General features: G+C 49.3%; 2 protein-coding genes across 3 annotated transcripts in view; one reads left to right on the plus strand and one right to left on the minus strand.

Moving 5' to 3' along the window:
• The window catches only part of VANGL1 (VANGL planar cell polarity protein 1), a 46,297-nt gene extending 38,623 nt beyond the window's left edge, over nt 1-7,674 (plus strand). For both annotated transcript variants that reach the window (XM_064722411.1, XM_064722405.1), the window contains 2 exons: nt 445-679; nt 1,900-7,674. In XM_064722411.1, coding sequence (XP_064578481.1) covers nt 445-679; nt 1,900-2,160 — 496 coding nt within the window. In that variant the 3' untranslated portion in view covers nt 2,161-7,674. The remainder of the gene's footprint in view (nt 1-444; nt 680-1,899) is intronic.
• An 8,354-nt stretch (nt 7,675-16,028) lies between these two features.
• The window catches only part of CASQ2 (calsequestrin 2), a 34,711-nt gene continuing 30,755 nt past the window's right edge, over nt 16,029-19,984 (minus strand). The window contains exon 11 of the mRNA XM_064702658.1: nt 16,029-17,664. Within this exon, the coding sequence (XP_064558728.1) occupies nt 17,455-17,664 (210 nt within the window). The 3' untranslated portion in view covers nt 16,029-17,454. The remainder of the gene's footprint in view (nt 17,665-19,984) is intronic.

Consider the following 19,984-nt stretch of genomic DNA (forward strand, 5'->3'; position numbering starts at 1 on the left):
GTGAGCGCAGAGTGTCTCGGAGCTGGCTGTGTCCTGGGTGACACTGGGGTGTGGGCAGCCTCCCCCTGGGTGCCTGCCTGTCCTGTGTGCTGGGACTGCTGTACTCAGAGCCACGTTAAAGTTCAGGGCAGCTGTGTCTTGTTTGAGTCACATTGCTTGTGTTCATGCTGCGCTGGCAGAACCAAGTGCAGTGCTCAGGGCTTTACAACTTTAATCCTGGTTTATGGCCCTCAGTTGCTGGATGGCTTGGGCAAGGAAGGAAGAGCTGCTCTCTACCCCTCAGACTGTCAGTAGAGAAGATTTTGTGTAAATTGGTGGCAGGCAGTGACTTGATGGCAGGTGGGAATAGGAGCCTTGTAAATCCTGACTCCCAGGCTCTGCCTTAACCACAGGCCCATCCTACTTCTTGTTATGACTCTTGCTGCCCTGATTATTTTGCTGCAGGCTCGTGGTTGCAGTAGAAGAGGCTTTCACTCACATTAAACGCCTCCAGGCAGAGGAGCAGCAGAAGGCTCCAGGAGAGATGATGGACCCCCGAGAAGCAGCGCAGGCCATCTTCCCCTCCATGGCAAGGGCCCTGCAGAAGTACCTTCGCACCACCCGCCAGCAGCAGTACCACAGCATGGAGAGCATCCTGCAACACCTGTCCTTCTGCATCACCAACAACATGACACCAAAGGTAGTGAATGCTTTCCCTAATGCTGCTGCAGGAGGCAGGGAGAAGGGGGTGGCACATCTGTATGTGCAGGCAGAACAGAAGGTTGTCAAGGCAGGTGAGTGAAGGCTTTCGTAGTTGCTCCCTGTGAATTGACCAGTGTGGTGTAGGTTGCACCAGGTCTTGAGGGGAAGTAATGTTTCCTCTGCAGCATCTTCTGTCTCCTTTTTTCTGAAAGTGCCTATGAGGTATTTGTTCTTGAATCCATTTCAGCAAAGGGAATGCTTAATAAATGTGTGAAAGGGTGGCTTTGAGTCACAGGAGTTTTCCCACCTGGCTTCTGGTAGCAGGATGATGCAGGTGGCAACCTGCAAAGGATCTTTTCCTTGTTTTCTGCCCCCTCTGCCTTGCTGCATTTTGCACTGCTAATGATTGCCTAAATCTCCGTCTCTCTGACAGTGTTTCTAATTCATGAGCTGCTTGATCAAACATAGTTTGCTGCTTCATGCCTAGGCTGTGACTGTTGACTTGCAGGCACGGGGAAGGACTGAATGATAAGAGGAAAGGGTTACACAGGTCCCTTCCCACGCTCTACCTTCCTTTCTAAGAACACCCCCAGTCCTAGAGAAGGGTTTATTCCTGGGCATTCACCCAGGACTTACTGCAGTAAGAGCAGAAATGCTGTCAAGAGATGGGGCTTAGCACCCTCTCACTGTGAGCCACCTGGGACCTTGCCCAGGTATGCAAGGGGATTTCTGCTGCCATTAGGATTGCAGAGGGACTTCAAAATACAAGCAAGGTCAAATGGCATTTTGCATTCTGTTTTCAGTTTTGCACCCTTGGGCTGAAAACACGGAGACATCTGTTTACCACCTTAGCTTGGCCTGAAGGAGAGAGCCACTATCCTGTCTGGGACTGTAGTTTTGGGATTGGTTATGGGGCTGGTAGGGGAGAAATGACCTCTGCTCTACTGAACTGCTGCCAGATGGCTGTGCTGATGGCAGAAGTCAGGGCTATAACTTTGCAAACTTGCTGGGATGAACTGAAAGAGGATCTCCTGATGTTTGTGTCTTCTCCTGGGCCTGAAAAGCTGAGAGGGACCAGGGAGAAGATGTCTTCTGAAGTGTTAAAGCTGAAACAATTTGCAGCATGGCAAGCCCGTGCTCGCGGCGCCGTATTTGGGGCTGGGAGGAGAGCAGGGCGAGTTGTGGGGCTGGTGCTAACGCGTGTCCCGCTCTTGGCAGGCATTCCTGGAGCGTTACCTCAACCCAGGCCCAACCCTCCAGTACGACAGGGATCGCTGGTTCTCCAAGCAGTGGACGCTGGTCAGCGAGGAAGCGGTCACAAGCGGCTTGCAAGACGGCGTCGTGTTTGTCCTCAAGTGCTTGGACTTCAGCCTTGTTGTTAATGTGAAAAAAATCCCCTTCATCAAACTCTCAGAAGAGTTCATAGACCCTAAATCTCATAAATTTGTCCTCCGCTTACAGTCTGAGACTTCAGTCTAAGGGATTTTGAGGGTGGGTTGTTGGGAGATTTTTATTTTTGTTTTTTTTTTCAATATCGTGCTTTTGGGTTTAATTTCCCCAATGCTGACTGAAACTGGCAGATGATGGACCAGTAATATTTGACCATCTGCACTTTATTTGGAAAGGGGAGGGGGGAGTTGGGATATCTTATCTAGGAAGAAGTATCTTAAGAGGCAACAGGGCGACTTGGCTCAGTTAGCTCAGCCTCGGAGACAGAACAGATTTTTTTCTTTGCCCCTCTTTCCAGGCATCCTGTAAATGTCACGCTCTCTTTCTCTGCCCGGCTGCAGTGTCAGAGTTGTTGCTGGAGCGCTGCCTTACGCCGTGCACGCCTGCACCCTTGTGTCTCTGCTTTTGCCGCCTGTGGCTGCTCCTGGGGGCTCATTGCTCACCTGTCCCTCACAGAAATCTCCTGGCACAGGGGGCCACAGTCCCTGCTCACCTGGGGAGGAGGGGATATCAAAGGGTGGGGGTGTGAGGGGACTTTTATTCTTTATTCTTCTTATCCTCCTTGCCACGTGCCTCTTCTGTCAGTGCCAGACCTGTATGGGCATAATGGGATGGTTTCACCCTCTGTGAAATTGCTTGTCTTGAACTGGATCAGCCCATTTGCATCTCTTCAATTTATCTTTTTTTCCTTATTCAGTGCTTGTTAGTTAAGTTGTTCTTCATGTCACGGCTCCCTGCTACCTCTCCCCTGCTTCTCTCTGTCCTGCTTGTCAGCATCTCTCTCAGGCAGGCCCAAGGCTTCCTTTCTCTGTCTCCTCTGTCTGGCTTTCTGAATGTTTCTCCAGGCACTGCTGCTTCCTTTTGCACCTGCAAAGGCTGTGTATTTGCACTGGGACAGGGTCAGTAAGTAGCTGGCTGCTCCTTAGATAAATCACAGACCCTCCCTACGTCTGACAGCCTCTTTGAGGGGAAGGGGGTGCAGGCAGGAATGTGCCCCTCCCTCTCTAGCCAGCTTCAAGTGTGTCTGGAGAAAAGAGGGGCAAAAACACTTCCTTCAGGAGAGCAGCCAGGGAAAGGCTGACCTCTGCCCCATTCACTTGCTTTGGAGAACTGTTGTGCTCTGAAAACACTGCAGTGAGTCCTTCCCCACCGTACGCCTTTAGCTGTAGCTAAGAAATACCAAACAATGCCTAAATGTTGAAAATCTGCCTGCCTTTCTTGGCCTTGCTGTGCTGTGGGAGTTTCTGCTCAGCGTTGGGATCAGCTTCTGAGGATGCAGTTTTGTCTGTGAGGCTGCCTTTGCCCACCAGTGCAGCTTTCATGTGTGAATTTAGTCACACCTGAGTTTGGAAGGTTTGTTTTTAATGGCGAGCCCAAATCGGTGTCTGAAGTGTGATTGCCAGCACAGAGCATGGAGTGACTGGAGCCAGCTGCAAGGCTGGCAGTGACCTGAAGGTCCCTTGAGATCCATGTGAATGTAAATGATCAATTTATTCTGCTCAGTCTTTTGCCATGCAAATATTCCTTATCGGGCAGGATCTAGCCTGCCCTCCATATGGATGTCTTAACCAAGAAGGCCCTAATTCCAGCAGTGTGTCAGTCAGTGCCTTTCATTGTCAGCCTGCACAGTCTTCTGAGAGGGCTGTGACAGCCCCTCCTGTCCCTTTTGGCCTTTCCCAGCCCTTCCCATGGCAGGCATGGGCTGGCTGGTGTCCATGGGCAGCAGCCACCTTAAACAGGGATGCTGGGAACAGGGCAGGAGGGTCCATCCTCTTCCAGCTTCAGCAGCAGTGGAGAGGCATGTGCAACAGTTCTCTTGGGATCAAGGGAGAACCTGGGTGAGTGAGGGTCCAAAGTGCTGATTGCCCATCCAAGTGACACCTGCAGTTTCCTGCACCTTTCTTACAAGCACGTGGTTGTCTCCTGGGTCCTTTTTTAGTCCGTGTATTGTGCCAGATGTGGTTGTAAAGAAATTGGATGGCACAGCCCATGATGGGATGAGGCCCTTTGCCCTTAAAGGATGGGAAGTAGGTAGTGTTTTCCCCTCTTTAAGCTCAGTGTTTGGATTTTTTGGCAGATCAGGCTTTCTGGTAGTCTGTGTGAGGACTCCTTTATTGACTGTGGCCTTTGCAGTGTTTTACTTTGAAAAAATAGGCTGGTTTATTACATTGAAAGAAACAAAAAAAGGAAGGTGAACTTACAGTATCTTACACTTGGCTCTCCTGAAGATGCCTACACCTGGCTTTTATGATGTGCATAACCAGCAGGGTGGGAGAGACTGGGAGTAGCTTGGGAGACTGTGGAACGCTTAATACCTGTGTGGAGGCTACTGCCTGTGGCTGAGTTGGCTCATTTCTGTGGAGCCAGAACAAGAACCACCTTGCCAAGGGCTTGGGTGTGCCCTGTATATGAGAGCACCTTGTCACAGGCACATCTGCAAAACTTTTTTACTTTCCCAGGATTTCCTTCCCCTTTCCTTTTCCCTGCCCTGTGAGGAGGGGTTGTCTGACAGTATCTGCTCAGGAAACTCATGTCTTAATTTTGTTAAATCCTTTAACACATGGAGAACCAGACGGAAGCAGTGTATGCTCAGTCTGGGCCTGCTTCTTCATCTTTGTGCTGTGGTTCAACCCTGCCTTTTCTGCCTGCTGCCAAAAAGGACACTGTCAGCAGGGGCCAACTCCTACATTGAATGCTCTTCCTTGTATCAGCAGCATGAGTGCTTTGCCTGATGAAATCTGAAGGAGAGGACTCTCTCAGAGGTCTCTTTAGAGGTGAGGACAGACTGAAAGGGGAATCATGATTCCTGCATAGTCCCTGTTCTGGTATTTTTAGTGACATTTTTCGGGGTCTCTCTTGCTTCCCTTCTCCATGCAAAATCAGGGGACCACTGTCATACCTACCTCACTGGGGTGTTGTGAGGCTAAACTCAACTTGCTTTCAAGTGCTTTGAGATGCACGGTTGGATCTGTGGCATCTGTAGGAATTCAAACTCTGTGAAAAATACTGAGCGGTGAGTGCGGACTGGTTTGTTTAATTCTGTTTATAGCCAGCTAATGAGTAAGAATGGAGTCATAGGGAATGAAGCTCTGATCCAATTCCTGCAGCCCTTACTTCTGCCAAGCTTGCCAAGAGCTGAGCATAAATACAACTTGGAGGGTTTGCCAGCCAAGTGCAGGCTGTTCCTCCAAATGCCTCTCCTGTCCTGCACTGTCTCCTTGCACATATTTTCCTTCCTCTCTCCCAGTCTGGATGTTTGTACCTGGTTGGGAATTGTGGGGGGGTTTATTAGATTTCAGATGGTTTTTTTAACTTTTTTAACATCGTCCTGTTGGTGATGGAGTGGTCAGTGTCCCCTTTGGAGATGATCCTTGTGCTGGACGTCCTTCACTGGGAGCTGAACCATTTGATAGGGTGCTGTGCTGCCCAGCCAGGAGTGGTGGCGCCCCACTCCTCTCTTCCATGTTGGCACGTTTCCTGTAACTCAAGTATGCTGTAACTTAAGTGCTACTTTAAAGGCTTTGGGTTTTTTTCCTCTCGGATTTGTTACAGCCTAAATCCAAAGCCATGCTGAGATCTTGCAAAACCAGATGCAGCTGAGACTTTCAAGTGTTCTAGAGCAGATGGAAATGGCTGTGGGTTTCCATGAAGGCTGGCTTTCTCTTTCCTGGCTATAAATTGAAATATTTGAATTTCTTGCAGCTTCCAGGAGTGTAGGGGCAGATACTACTCTTAATACTTTGCCAGCCCTGTAACTGGGCATGGGCAGGTGTTGTTGTCACGTCTGTTGGCCTCTCACTGCCGTGTGACTTCAGCTGTGGGTGGGTGCAGACTCTGTGAGGCTGCCCTGGGTCTCAGTGTCCTTTCCCACACCTGGAAGCTGAGCAGGCAGCACTCTTGGAAGTGTGAGCATTTTAGCACTCCCCTCCAAAGTGTATCTGCAGGGTTGGAAGGTGTTGAGGCTGCACTTGGAGGCTTGGAGGCAGTGCACAGTAAGGCTCAAGTTTGGAGATCTGAACAAATCCCAACCCTTATGAAGCATCCAGACCTTTTCCTTTGGGATGGGGCTCTCTGTGCAACACCTTGGGAATCTGCAGTTGCTGAGTTGAGCCAAAAGCTGTAGGGAAGCAGTAGCTGGAGCTGGTCCTGCCCTACATAAGTAACTTTGAAAGGTCTTGTTTGAGATGTGCTCACTTCCAACACTTGCTGCTGAAGAAACTGAAAAGATCCATAACTTGGTAAACATGGAAACCTATTCAAGCCAATTTCATCTTGCATACCCGAACTTGTAATTCCGCCCTTTTCAAAGGGTAAACAAAAGTCTTGCAGTCTTCTGCAACAGTGCTGTAGTCTGGTCCCAGGCTGGCTCCTCACATGGGCTCAGTGCTGCCCAGCTGCTCATGAGGTGTGTGTGCAGGTGTTTTCTCATTCAGCTTGTGTGTGTCTGTGTGCTTTTTCCCTCTGGTGTGCACATTATATGTGTTTAAAGCCTCAAGCCAGACTTGGTGGCTCAGTGTTTTAGCTGTCCTTAAGAAGGAAGTGCTCTTGGAATTGAGCTGGTTTTAGAAAACAAACAAGAAAAAAAAAGAAAAAGGAAACTCCCCAAATTTCTGTTCTGAAAGAGATGGCTTTGGGCCATGATGTCTCCTGCAGGAGTGTGCATCCTCCTGCCTTCAGGCTGCTGCCTCCCATCAATGATCACCAAAAGTTGCCATTTCTGACAGCTGTGAGTGGTCGGGATCGCTCTGGGCCTGTCCCCAGTGGGGTCCCTGCCGTGCCAGCAGTGCAGCTGGCATTGCCCACCCCTCTTGTGGCATTGCCCGCCCCTCTTGTGGCACTGCCTCCCTCCAGCACTGTTTTATCCCTGGTGCACACGGAGCCCTGTGGGCAGCAGGCAGCCGGCCCTGCCCTGGGTGTGCTCTGCCCAGGGAGGGAGGGAGGGGATCCTTCCTTTCTTCCCTCCTCCCTTCCCTCTGGCTGCTTCCTGGGCACCTCTCACCAGCACTGACGATGCTTGGGGGTATCTCCCGTGTGCACAGAGGGGAGATGCTGTGGCCACTGTACCTGAACAGGCATTACTGTGAAGGAATCTTACACTCTCCTGTGCCTGTTTCTTTGATTCAGCATTATTGCGTCTTGGGGAAGGGGTGGGAGCAAAATGCCCTTCCCTCATCCTCCTTTATCACTGTGTAATACTTTTTCTACACACACTGTGTATAGTAAGAAGGGTTTTGCCAAGGTTTTCTAATTAATAGACACTAACCAGCATTTCTTTCTCTTTTCTCTTCTTTGCACATGTGACTTTAACTGCAGTGGTACATGGTCTTTCTGTTCTTTTCTAATCGTGAACTTAAGTAAGCAAATTCCTGGTGTCTGTGACATTAATGCACTGTGGGTTTAGCCTTGTAAATTGTTCTGTTCCAAGCTGGGTTCTCTTAAGTTATAGCTGGATGGGGTTTTGTTGTTTTTTAAACTGAAACATAAAACCGTTTTACACTTTGCATATTTTGTACAGTAAAATTCTGGAAATAAACTGAAACCAGATTTGATTGTCCCACTCCTTTCTCTTACCCTTTCAGATGAAAAAGCTCTTCTGGTCTTCAAGCATTCCTTAGCTGTGGGCAGGAGGGGCCCTCCAAACACGTAGTTTAGCTGTTTTGAAGCTGACTTTTTGTCACCCTCATTTCTAGGCATTTCTGGTCTGCCCTGCCACAGTAAAATGCAAACTCATATATCACTCCTGAAGGAAGATTGCTGACTGCTTTGAACACCTGAAATCTCAAATGATGGGGAGCAAATGCAGCTGGGGAAGTGGGGTGGTGGGGGGGCATGACTGGAGTGGGAACAGGTTTTTCTGCCTCCTGTGTTCTCATAATTTGCACACAAATTATGAAGTGCAGAATTCACTGCCGAGTTCCTTATTTGGCTCTGGTGGGGAGGAGGAGTGGTGAGAGGCAGAAAAGCCAGTGCTCCTTGTTTGTGTTGATGCAAGCCTGTGCTCTGCTAAAAAAAGGTGCAGGGAATCTCACCTTAGCAGCATCTCTGGGTGTGGCTTTCCCCACCATCAGTTTCCATCTCCAGCACACCAAGAGCTCAGAAGGATCAAGCAGCTGTGCCCAATGAAATGTGGGAGCAGTTTTTTTGTCTAGATGTTCTTTGGTGCCCCCTCTTGAGGCCAGCCCAGCAGATCTCCTTGGTGGCTTCAGCTGCTGGGAAAATCCACAGGATTCTGCTCTTTGGTGAAAAAGAGTGCAGCAGTTGTGAAGATAAGCAGCACAGACATAAATGCCTGTGGAGAGAAGCAGCCACATGGGTAAATCTCTGCTGGTGTTTGGGCTGGAGAGAGCTGAACTAAGGCTGGGAGGAAGCAGGAAGGGTGGGATGGGGCTGTGCTCTGTTCTGCCTCCTGCCCTCCCTTGATCTTTGCTTTTGATCTGTCCCTCTCATCCGACTGGTGCTTTGGCAGTGCCCAGCCCTGCAGTGTTTGCAGGTCAGCTCCCAAAGATGCCAGGAAAGGGAAGGGCACTGCTGCTGCCCTGCAGAGACTGAGATGGGGCTGCAGCCCTGGCTGGTGCCCTCCTGCCCACCAGAGGAAGAGCTGACTTGTTGGACCCGAGCCCTGGAGGAAAGGCTCTGTGGGAGTTGGCCCCAGGTGTGTCATGGGAAGGTGAAAGCAGCAGGAATTTGGCATAAACAAGACACTGGGCTTGTCAGCCTCGTTCCAGGCTCTAAGCCTTGAGAGCTGTGTCTTTACATTTGAGTTCATCATGCTCTGTTTCATTTCTGGGGTAGTGCTGCTACCAAATCCACACCTGACTGCTGCCAGCAGTGGCACTTTCCATCCTGCTGTGGAAGCTGATGGAAGGAACAGGCTTTGCCAGAGGGACCAGTTCCCTTGGCCTTCTCCCAGAGCTCACATACCTGAATCATAAAGGGCTGTGGTATGTAGCTCAGCAGAAATTAGACCTGAGGGAGCTGATCTGGTTTGGTCAAGTCTTTTCACTGAAGTTGCTCAGACCTTTGAGGTGTGGTGGAGCCTCAGGTGCAACGTTGGGTTATGTATTACAGATCCAAACCTCTGGCAGAAAGGGGATGGAGGTTTTTACTGGGAAAAACCAACCACTTGGAGGGATCTGGCATCCTGAACCAGAGGTAAGCACCTTTTGCCTGAGGGACACACTGGACTTAAGGAGGACATGGCTCTCCTGCAGTGCCCTTCTTGACCATATGGGCAAAGGACCCTGGCTGCCCTGGGACAGCACCAACCACTGCTGTGGGTGTTTGGTGGCTGAGCTGTGTCTAAATTCATATGAAGATTGATTGATTCTGGTAGGTGATGGGACCAGGCCTCACAGCTGTGGACACCGATAAAACATCATCTGTGGAGCAAAGGGGCCATATCCAGTCAGGTCATAACAAATGGGGTAAGAAAGGTGTGGTGGTTTGACCAGGAAGAAGTGGGAATTCTGAGAAGCTGTAGTCAAACCAATGAATGTTCTGAGTTTGATACCAAACTCAAACCATGACAAAAGGGATTTGTGACCTGCAGCAATTGGCTCCAGAGCCTTACTTAAAGCACTAGCAGCACCTCACCATGTGATATTGTTAGCTGAATTAATAGTTCAGTGAGACACCTGGCTGTGGAGGTCAGCAGGGCTTCAGACCCCTAAACCCCTCCTGGTGCAATGAACTGGCTCTGCTGTCTCAGCCCCAGGTCTCAGCTCCTGGGAAGTACTGGAGGGGTTGAACTCAAGGGTTTCCAAGAGGTCCTGGAGCTCGGAACAGGTGGGGTAGGTGCAAGGGAAGCGGATCTCTCAGCAGGACATGGTGTCTCACAACAGCGTCCAGGAAGGGAAGGTATACTGGGAGTTGGCTGAGAAGAGTGCTTTGATTTGGCTTTCAACAGCTCTCCCGAGTTTATGTTGGACTGGGAAGGGGATGAGTTTAGGTTACAGTCCTTTCCGGCACTGACAGATAATCCACTGGGGCAAGGACATCCATTCCCTTTCCACATGTGCATCCATGGACTGCTGGGTCAGGAGGTGCTGAGAGAAAAGAGAGCACTGAGCACAAGGTGTCTGCAGAAGCAGGGATGGTGGGGTGATGGTGTATGCATAAATCATTAGCTGTGAACAAGGTTCCCCAGGTTGCTTTGAAAGCTGTAACAAGTTTTGCAGTCCTGCTGTGAGCTGGTGTGCTGACTTGGTGCTAGCAAAGTGGGGAGTACCTTAAACGGGAAGAAAGCTGTTTTCTTGTGTGTCCCCATCTCCCTGTCCCTCTCTATAATGAACTTGTAAGAAGTTGTGGGGTGTTTGGGTTTCTCCCCCACCTACTGCTCACATTGTAGTCTGTGTTCAGGTTGGGATGTGCTGCAAAACTGCTCCAAGCGCTGAGCTGATCTTCCCTTCCTCCAGAACCTGGGGACTGGAATTAGGACACTGGACAGGACCTGGGGCTTGCTCTGGTTCCAGCTCAGTTTATGTGAACAGCCTGGGGCCCCATGGTGGCACTGCTGCTTGGGGAACTCCCAGAGTCCGAGGGTGCTGCCTACAGGAGAAGGGGAACCGGTGCTTGCTGCAGAGAGCTCAGCCAGGACAGAGGGAACAGTCACTCTTTGGGCTCTGGGTGGGCAGCACTAAGTACACCTTAAAGAGGAAGAAAATTTTTACCTTGTGAATGTGCATTTGAGTTAGCTCAATGCATCCACCTTGATTATATATCAAAATATAGAGCAAGAAGCAAAGCCTCAAGAGACAGTGACACAAGGCAGTGTCAAGTCAGTAGCAGAGACTTTAGAGATTAGGGTGTGGGTTTTCCCTCCAGCATCCTTAGGAACATGAAGGCATAAAGATTAAAAAAAAAAACCTGAGACACCACAAATTGCTCTAGGCATGAAGCTACTCTGTAAATTAAAACATTTTAAGTCTCTTTCAAAGGCAAGAATTAGGTTTACAAGTGTTTAAGCATCTAGTCTTGCTTGTCTTTTTTTCCTTTTTTTTCCTTATTATTTAAAAAGGTAGCACAAATGAAAAGTGGATGTATGGGGAGAAGGGAGATGTGTTTGACAAAATACATTTGATTCAGCCTCCTTGAAAGTTTTAGGAGGCATTGAGAATGGTATGGCCCTTTGGACCTCTCTTCAGCACAAGTCAGATGCTGTGGGCCTGCTTTAGAACAGGGAACAAGAAGGAGCTGATTATATCTGGGCCACAGATGTGAAACAGATCTGCAAACCTTTTAGCTTCTATTTTGTAAAAGCTCATTCTTGAGTACTCATAATACCAGATCCTACAGTTGATTATAATTTTGCTTTGTAAGTGGTTGTGAGAAACTGGTTTAGTAATTCAGTAACTAGGCTGTGGGAAGCTGGGCAAATTCCTTTAGCAACTTCATCCTGTGGGGACTGAAATGTTCCTCAAACATTTAGCTACTTTTGTTGTTCAATAACCTCTCTCTTTGTCACTGGCAAGAGCAGTAAATTTGAACATTCTTCCAATGTTGAATTGAATTTTAAAGCAAAAATCGAAATCCAACACCAGGCAGATTTCAGGGCTGCTCTCTGGTCAAACATCACTTTATTTTCCAGCCATGCTACTGAGGGAGGGACCTGGTTCAAGCTGGGCTTTCTCCAAATCCAGAAGTACATGAGGTTGCCCGTGGCTGTGTAAGTGATTTCCCACCCACGGCCAAGGGAGGGCTCAGTCAGGACAGCCTCTGGGAGTCTCTGGCAGGGAGGTGCTCTCCAGCTGCTGTGGGATACCCCCTCCAGCAAACTCAGCTCGTTTAACCCTCCAGGCTTATTTCTTGTATGTGAAGCCATGACACTGTCTTCTGCCCAGGTGGTGTGGTGCTGTGATTGCTGGTGGCACTGGGTGTTACTGGTCTCTTCCCACAGTGACAGCACTCAGGGCTCGGTTGCAGGGTGGAAGTTCGTCTTCTAGATTTGGGATAATGGGAAAAGAGATCCACCAAAAGATCCTGCTACTTCTGCCCAGGCTGGTGAAATGGCTTTTCCCTGAGCATGTCCCACCTGTCCCCCTCAGAATAAAAGCCTTGTCCAGACATCTTTCTCCTCAGGAAATGTTGTCCCTTGTCATGCTGGGGATCCAGCACAGGCTGGTGGCAGTGGTATGAGGGAGGCTGCTTCTCCCCGAGCTGGGCAAGGGGCAGCAGGGCCAGGGAAGGGTTCTGTCCCTCAGTGACCCCCAGCACCATATGCTGTGGGGGTGGGTGAGAAGAAGGAAGGAAGGAAGATGGGCTACACAGAAATGGAGAGAGAAAATAAATTCGGGGAGCCAGGGAGGATCAGAAGAGTAGTATGTCAAGAGGCATGAAAAGAAGGTGAAAAAGCTGTTTTCTTGTTTTCCATAGCATTGTGGACAATGCCCTTTGAGTGCTTTGCTGATCCCCTTTATCACAGGGGCTTGGCAAGAGAAAGCAGGGAGCGAGGCACCGGAAGGATCTTTACTTCCATCCCAAAGGCAGTTTGTAATCTGATTCCTGAAATGGGTCTTCAAGCTGCAAGGAAGCTCTGTAGCTTTTTTTTTTCCCTTTAAATAGCTTAGCACCTTTTAAACCTGGCAGAGTGTTCTGGGACCTGGGCCAAGACGCTGCCCTGGGCCCTGCTTCATGGTCCCCATTGTCATTAGATGCCATTTTCTGCCAAAGAGCTGTGGGAGTCATCCCAGGCTGCTCCCCAGGAGTACTGGCCAGCCAAGGGCTGCTTTGCTGAGGTCAGGGTACAAGGGAGTGGGGAGAAGGCAGGGCATGCTGCAGTGCAGTGGCTGACCCAGAGCCTTGGGTCCAGGCAGGGCACAGTCCTGCTGGCACGGCCTCCTTACTGAGGTCAGGTATCTGTCCTAGCAGCTGCTCCTGCACTGTGTGGCATGGACGTACCTGGGGTGTGAAAGCAGCCAGGGGGCAGTGAGCTTTGCCTCAGAGCCCTGGGGTGCTTCTTGCCTGTTTTCCATCCTCCTCTTCAGCCCCTCAAGTCCAGGCATTGGTGTGCAACTGGCTGCTTGTGGGACTTCCCCAAAGCCAAAGCTGGGCTGCAGTGGAGAGGAATCCAGATGCAATCTTGGCCTCTTTTCACAAGATGTAAGTCAGTGGCAGCTGGGAAGTGGTAGGTTCCTGTCTAATTAATTCTTTTCCAGGGAATAAAAAGGAATGTTTTCTGTTTGGTGTCTGTGATGGATCCATCATTCCTTTAGGCAGATGTGCAGACAGACACGGAGAAGCAGCCGGTGTCCTGGGCTCTGTGTTGGTGTCTGGCTGAGCAGCTTCATTCTGGGATGGGAAGCAGCTGAGATCTCTGGTTTCACTACGGGGCTGTTCCTTTCCCAGGGGAGACAGGAGACTCATCACTCCTCAGAAACATCACAAAAGCTGCTGACCCTGAAAACATGGAGTAATCTGTGATTTCCAGAGTGCCTCCCTTGTCCTTTCCTCCTGCAGCTGTTTCCCAAATGGCTGACATAAACTCGGAGCACTTTTGGGTTCACACAGCCTCTGCATCAGTGACTGCTGCCAAGGCAGAAACTTTCTCCTCCATGCTGTGCATGAGAGCTGCAGTGTGCAGCTCCTGATGGGTTTCCTTCTCCCTTGATTGTTGTCCGTGAGCAGCACAGGGTGTGCTGTGGCACAGCACCCCAAACAAACCCCTCAGCTGTGCCCTCCAGCCCTGTGTCTGGGGCCTGGGAGGAGGTGCTGCATCACTTGGTGTTCTTGCCACATGTACTGTGTTAGGAGGGTCCTCACTGTCACTGGGGACAGATAAGACCACATGTTGGAATAGTTTAGGTAATACCTTGACAGTGGTGGGTTAATGGTCACCTTAGGGGTCTTTTCCAATCAAAATGATTGGATGATTCTGTGAAGAAACTGATCAGCTTGAAGCACTCGTGGTTGGATGAGGGCAAAATACAATTCCTGTCTTTATCTGTATAAAGACCTGTTTAATATGTCTAGTTAACATGCTGGAGCAAAAGAACTATTTGTGAAGAAAGACGTGCTTGTTAAGCACTCAGTGCTGCCCACATACACAAATTTGTATTTTTTAAATAAAGGGGTTTTTTGCAGGTTCCTCCTCCAAATGTGCTGACTGTTTCTTCTCAGTGTATAGTGGGCAGGGTTAGGCTGGCTTTGCTCCTCAGGGCCCCCAGTGCCTTTCAAATGCCAGGTGTTCCTACTTGTGACAGAGGAGCCCAGAGCACCTGGGCCTGTGATCCTGTGTGTCATCCCCACACCCCTGTCTTACCTGTCCCTGCAAGCAAAATGCTCAAATTCAAGCTGCCCTCTCCTTCACAAGGGGCATTGTGTCCTTCAGCTGTTTGGTCATTAGGATCTTGGGGCAGACAAGGTGTTAATGGAAAAAGCTTTGCTGCCCACCCATCCTCATTGCTGCCATGCTTCCTCTGTCGCAATGCTTTCCCAACTTTTTATGTAATTGTCCCAAAAGCTGGCAATAAACAGTTCCTGTTTGTGGGCAAAGGCAATGCTGAGAACTGTAACGGCAGACTGAGGGAAGAGAGAAAGGACAGCCCCATCCCTGGCACCATGAAGGAGTGGCAGCTGGAGGATCAGCTCTTTCCTGCGTAGCTCAAGGGAAACTTTCCACAAACAACTGGCACCACTCTCCAGTATGAGTTCAGCCTCTACACTTCTACATTATTTCTTTTCCCCCTAGAGGTCTCTTGCTCTGACACGTTCAAGTGCCTGTGGAACACCTGTGCACTTGAACATGTCCCTAGTGCTGTCTGCAGGGTCCACCTGGGCAATCTGTGCCTCTCAGAGCATCTAGAGGGGGCACTTCAGAGCAGAGGTGCATCCACAGGGGGAGAGGAGCACACAGAAAGCACTCAGGCGCTCGGCACATCTGGAGGTTGTGCCAGTAAGGAAAGGCAGTAGAGGAACTTTTCATTATTCTTTGTGTTTGGGGTGACTGATGAGGAGGCACATGGTCATTGCAGGCTGTTACCTTATGCAGGGTGAAACTGTGCATGTTGGGCTCCTGGGAATAGCCCAAAGGTAAAGGTAATCTAGTTCTTTCCTCAGGTCAGTAGTTGTCCCTTAATCACAGCCAGGAGCCACCAGAGAGCTACTTCTGCCTCCTTTTACTCCTTAGCAGTGTGGGTGAATGAGACCTTGAGTCCTGCTCGCTCCCTCTCTGAGCTGGGCTCCCCCAGCAAACCCTGAGGAAAAAGGAGAGTGCTGGGCACCCTGTCAGCCAGCAAACAGTAGGGTGTGAATGGAAGAGAGGAGGAAACCTCCACGCTGAGAGCACACTGAATTTCAAGACTTTTGAAAGTTATTCATCACCTCAGAGCAACCAGTTGATTGTTCTCCCTGAACAAACTTGGTTCATCTTCTAAGCAATCATAAGAAAGCATGGAAGAGCAAATAGTTGACCTGGGGGCTTTGCTGCCCTGTCTGTTCTTCTAACAGGCTGTGTCTGAAAAGCACATGTTGAGGGTTTGATGCTCAGCAAGGAGCTAACTTGGCCTACAGCCATCTACCATGTTAGCACAGTATTCATTCTAGCGCATAGAGACAGAGAGAAATCTAGCTATGTCTTGTTCATACTGGTATTTTCCAGCAAGGGGACATGGCACAAATGGGAACATAGCAATACTTCAGCTTTTTCATACCAGTAGTTGCAAATTTCTATTTCAGCTAATGTAGAGAGAGGGAGTCAAAGAAACTGATCAACAGGTAGGGGAAAAAAAATCTATAAAATCTTGCTTTGCAGTTCATCTGATAAAGGAAATATATAGTGTGTAAACCTTGTTTCTCACCAAGATTCACATTTGTGTAACTCTGATTTTTCTGTCCCTCACACTGTTATTTCCCCTCACATCACGTACCCCTGTCCTCAGCCAGCATAAGGATGGTCAGAACAATGTTTTTTTTTTGTAGCAAGAGAGGAGATGTGTACACTACCTATGCTAGCAACTCTGAACAAATGCAGAACATCTCTATAAATGTATTTATACATCTCTGAACTCTCCATACATTGCACTATTGCCAAACATAAGAAGCTGAGACAATTGAAATTTGCCAGCATGGGGAAGCAGGGAGACCTAATGCAGCCACAGTGCCTGGCACATGGATGGTGCTGCACTCACCAGGACCATGGAATGGACCCTGGGCTTTGTGAGTGACCCCCCTGACTGCAAACTGGCACCCTCAACTCCTTCTCAGCCTGCAGCCAAGAGAGGCTTCTCACGTGGGATGTCTGAGTCTCTAGGCAGGGAGTAGCTGTGCAACTAAATGCTCAAAAGCCAAACAGCTTGAATCCTCTTCACTGCTCACACCCCAACACACCTCATCCACTGTCTAATGTGTTTGGATGGATGTGTTCCCTCCTGACATCTTGATCATGGGAAAAGATGCTACATGGGCTTTGGGTGAAGAGTCAGCAAAAGCTGGAAGGTCATGGGGAATAGGAGTGCTTCAGGATGGGCCCCTGTGGATGTTTCCATTGGCTTGGCTCAGTGCCATGATCTTCAGGCTCAGTGGTTTGGACTCACACTGGGCTCAGAGCTGGACCAGCCTGTCCAGCAGTTCAGGAACTCATCTCATGAGCTTTGTGTCTCATATCAGTATCCCTGCACTGACCCCAGCTGTGGCCTGAGCTTTCAAGAAGAAAGAGGTTCAGACAGGGGACCCGGTGTTTGGTTTTGCATTGCGCTGCCAGACAAGAATATCCTGTCGTTATGTGGAATCACTGAAAACTTTAATAGCATCCCTAAAACCTCCCTCCCCTCCCAAAGCATTTTTCTGGCTCTTAGCATGTTAGGGAGTAGCTACAGACTCCCACAGCAGAACTTGCAGGATTGAGTGGTCTTGGCAGAGTAGCTGCAAAGGGCATTGTGTTTAATAAAAGGGCTAGACTTTACAGTTAGGGTTTTCCCTATGTCTTGAAGTGAGATTTGGTCTTTGGATGTTAAGTGCTGGGCTGATGAACACAGAAAATACAAACTGGCTCCCTGCGTCCCTCTGGCAGCAAGCAGGCAGGCACTTTTCTCCTGCCCTGGGACACTGGGGCAATTCCCTGCAGGTTCCTGCAGTCCTTGCTAAGGAGGCGTGATTCCCAGTGGTGCTGGGCGTCCGCAGGCGCTGCCCTCCGCAGGGGCAGTCCCGGGGCTCAGCACCGCTGGGAATCAGGCCAGGGGCTCCCGGCAAGGGCGAGGGCAGGGGAGCGGGGCCGGGGGAAGAGAGGAGCAGCGGTGCTTGCTGATGCTCAAACAAAGGTCTTCCGATGGAGGGACCTGCCGCAGGGCCGGGGCTCTCGGGCCCCACAAGTCAAACTGCACAGAGTCACGGTTAGTCGTCGTCGTCGTCATCATCGTCATCGTCGTCGTCATCATCGTCATCGTCGTCATCGTCGTCATCATCATCATCGTCGTCATCTTCATCGTCGTCATCATCCTCGGTGTTTATCTTCCCAGAAAGCACATCCTCTATCCAGTCCTCCAGCTCCTCGGCTGTGGGCAGGTCGTCATCATCTCTGATGTCCATCCAGACGCTGTCAGCCTGTGGGGACAGGTGATGAGGGTTAGCTGCCCCCAGGGACACAGGGTGGGACACAGCTGTTGTGGGGAGAGGGCAGGAGCACAGTGGGATGCGGGGCATTGGCTCCCTCTTTGTACAGCCTGTGGGCAGGCTCAGCAGAGCATCTCTGCCCATGCACTGGGATCCCCACCTCCCTCTGGGGTGCTGCTGTGTCTGACCAGGGCTGCTCAGCAGGTTTATGGGAGTGTCTGGTGTTGCAGACATTTTTTCATAGAAATCTTTTCTTTGAGATTTGTTCATCTTCTGGGAAGCTGAGGCCTCAGAAGAAGAATGTAAACAATTGTTATCAACTAGTGTAGAATGCAACAGGTACAGCAGTGATTAAGCTTCTGTGAGTGTTTGGATTTGCTGACCACTAACAAGAGAGTTTGTCCTTGCTTTCTGCTAGACACAGAACTTTGTTATACATTCTTTCCTATACTATTCTTAGGTTAGCAACCTCTGCAACTTCTCTCCTTATTCTTTTTAGTATAGTAATAATGTATTATATATCATATATCAATAAATCCAACCTTCTAATCATCAGCCAAGATTCTTATCCTTCTCTCACCCTGAAGACCTCATCAAGTCGCTGTAATAGTCTGCTGCTGTGTGCCCTGATGAGGTGTGTGCCTGCTGCCTATGGCTGTGAGCAGGAGCGTTGCCCACCCGATGCATTCCTCACTCCATCTGGACAGTTGTGTAGACTCCAGTCTAGGTAAAGAGATATCCAAGAGACCTCTGCCAGCACCTGCTGCATCACCCCAGTTTGCAGGACATCACAGTGGTTCCTTCCTTCCATCTAGAACCCTTCTGGGACCTCTTCCTTGGAGCCTTCACAACCCCCTGTCAGCACCCTTTCTCCCCAACCTCCTTTACAATCACCCTTGCCTCAGGACCTTGCTCTGGACTCTCCATGTGTGATAATGGCTCCTGCTCTTGGAAGAGCCTTCCCTTAGATCATCTCAGCCATGTTCCCATGCACACCACGGATCTCAGCTGAAGAGTGGTGAGAAACACCAATGCCCTGGACTGCAGGTGCCCCTGTCTTTCCCCCTGGCTGTCGGCATTGCTTCCATAAACAAAAAAAAGATGGGAGAATTCAGTAAGAAGACAATGACAAATTTGTGACTGCTACCCAGGGACAGCAAGATTATTTGGTCTCTGAGGTCTGGAAATGAAAGTTTTCCTCTCTGCTGTGCTATAGGTTCCTTGGGTAAATGCCTGGATAAGCCCCTTTCTGTTCACTGTCTCCCCTCCATAAAACAGGATCAGTCTCCTGTTTTGCAGAGGCACTGTGAGCTTATCTCATGCAGCATTTGATGTTGCAGAAGCAACTTCACATATCAGAAGCCAACTACCAGCTTTTGCAATGCAATCAACCTCTTTCCCTGTCTGTGGTATTTAATTCTCTTTGATTTACAGCTGGCTAAAAAGCCAAACCAATTTCTGCTCAAGGAAAGCTGTGTCTCCCATACAATATTTTCCTCCTAAATCACCAAAACTGCAATAAAAAAGAACCCTGGAGAGGCACGCAGTCCTTGCTCCACTCAAATGTTAATGTTCCCAACCTCAGGACTGTTCGTGCGGAAAAAAGTGACACTTTTAAATAATGGGAAGAGGAGTGGCTCCATTTCACCTCCAGAAGGTGCTGTGCAAATAAAGCAGTGATATTTTGCAGGGCATCATGGCCCTAGTCCTGAGCCACAGTCACCACAATGTGATGAGCCAGTTGGGGCTGCTGGGAGCTCTGCTGTTTGCATTGGCAGGTTTTTACAGAAGTGATGGGGTCACAGGGGTTATGTCCACTGAAGCCAGCAGCAGTGTTTATTTTCACTCTCTTGTGTAAGTCCCACTTTGTACCTGTGTAACTTGGCTGAATGCAGTGATGTAACACTGAAATAATAAAATGAGCTCAATGTTTGTTTTAGATATCACCTGCCAACCTAGAATTTTCTTAAATCTCTCTCGAGAAATAAAGAAAGGACTTAAGAGGAATGAAATAAAACCTGCAAATACTGTAATCAACAGCCTGAAACATTTACTATATCAAAGCCAGATAATGCAGGAGTTTTTACAGGTCTCTGAGTGACTGCTGAAAAATAAGGCATATGTTATTACCTAATTCTGCTTTCTATATGATTCTCATGCCACTGATAATCCCACTTCCATGAACTTCCATTGAGTGCTGTTTAATGTAGCTTTGACGTGACTTAAACGTGACCAGTCACAGTAAATATAATGAAGGGAGATACTGTGTTAAGGGCATAAGACTGGAAGACTTGGGCTCTCTTTCTGGCTT

The sequence above is a fragment of the Zonotrichia leucophrys genome, chromosome 1 (genome assembly GCF_028769735.1).
Source record: "Zonotrichia leucophrys gambelii isolate GWCS_2022_RI chromosome 1, RI_Zleu_2.0, whole genome shotgun sequence".
In the NCBI taxonomy this organism is placed as follows: domain Eukaryota; kingdom Metazoa; phylum Chordata; class Aves; order Passeriformes; family Passerellidae; genus Zonotrichia; species Zonotrichia leucophrys.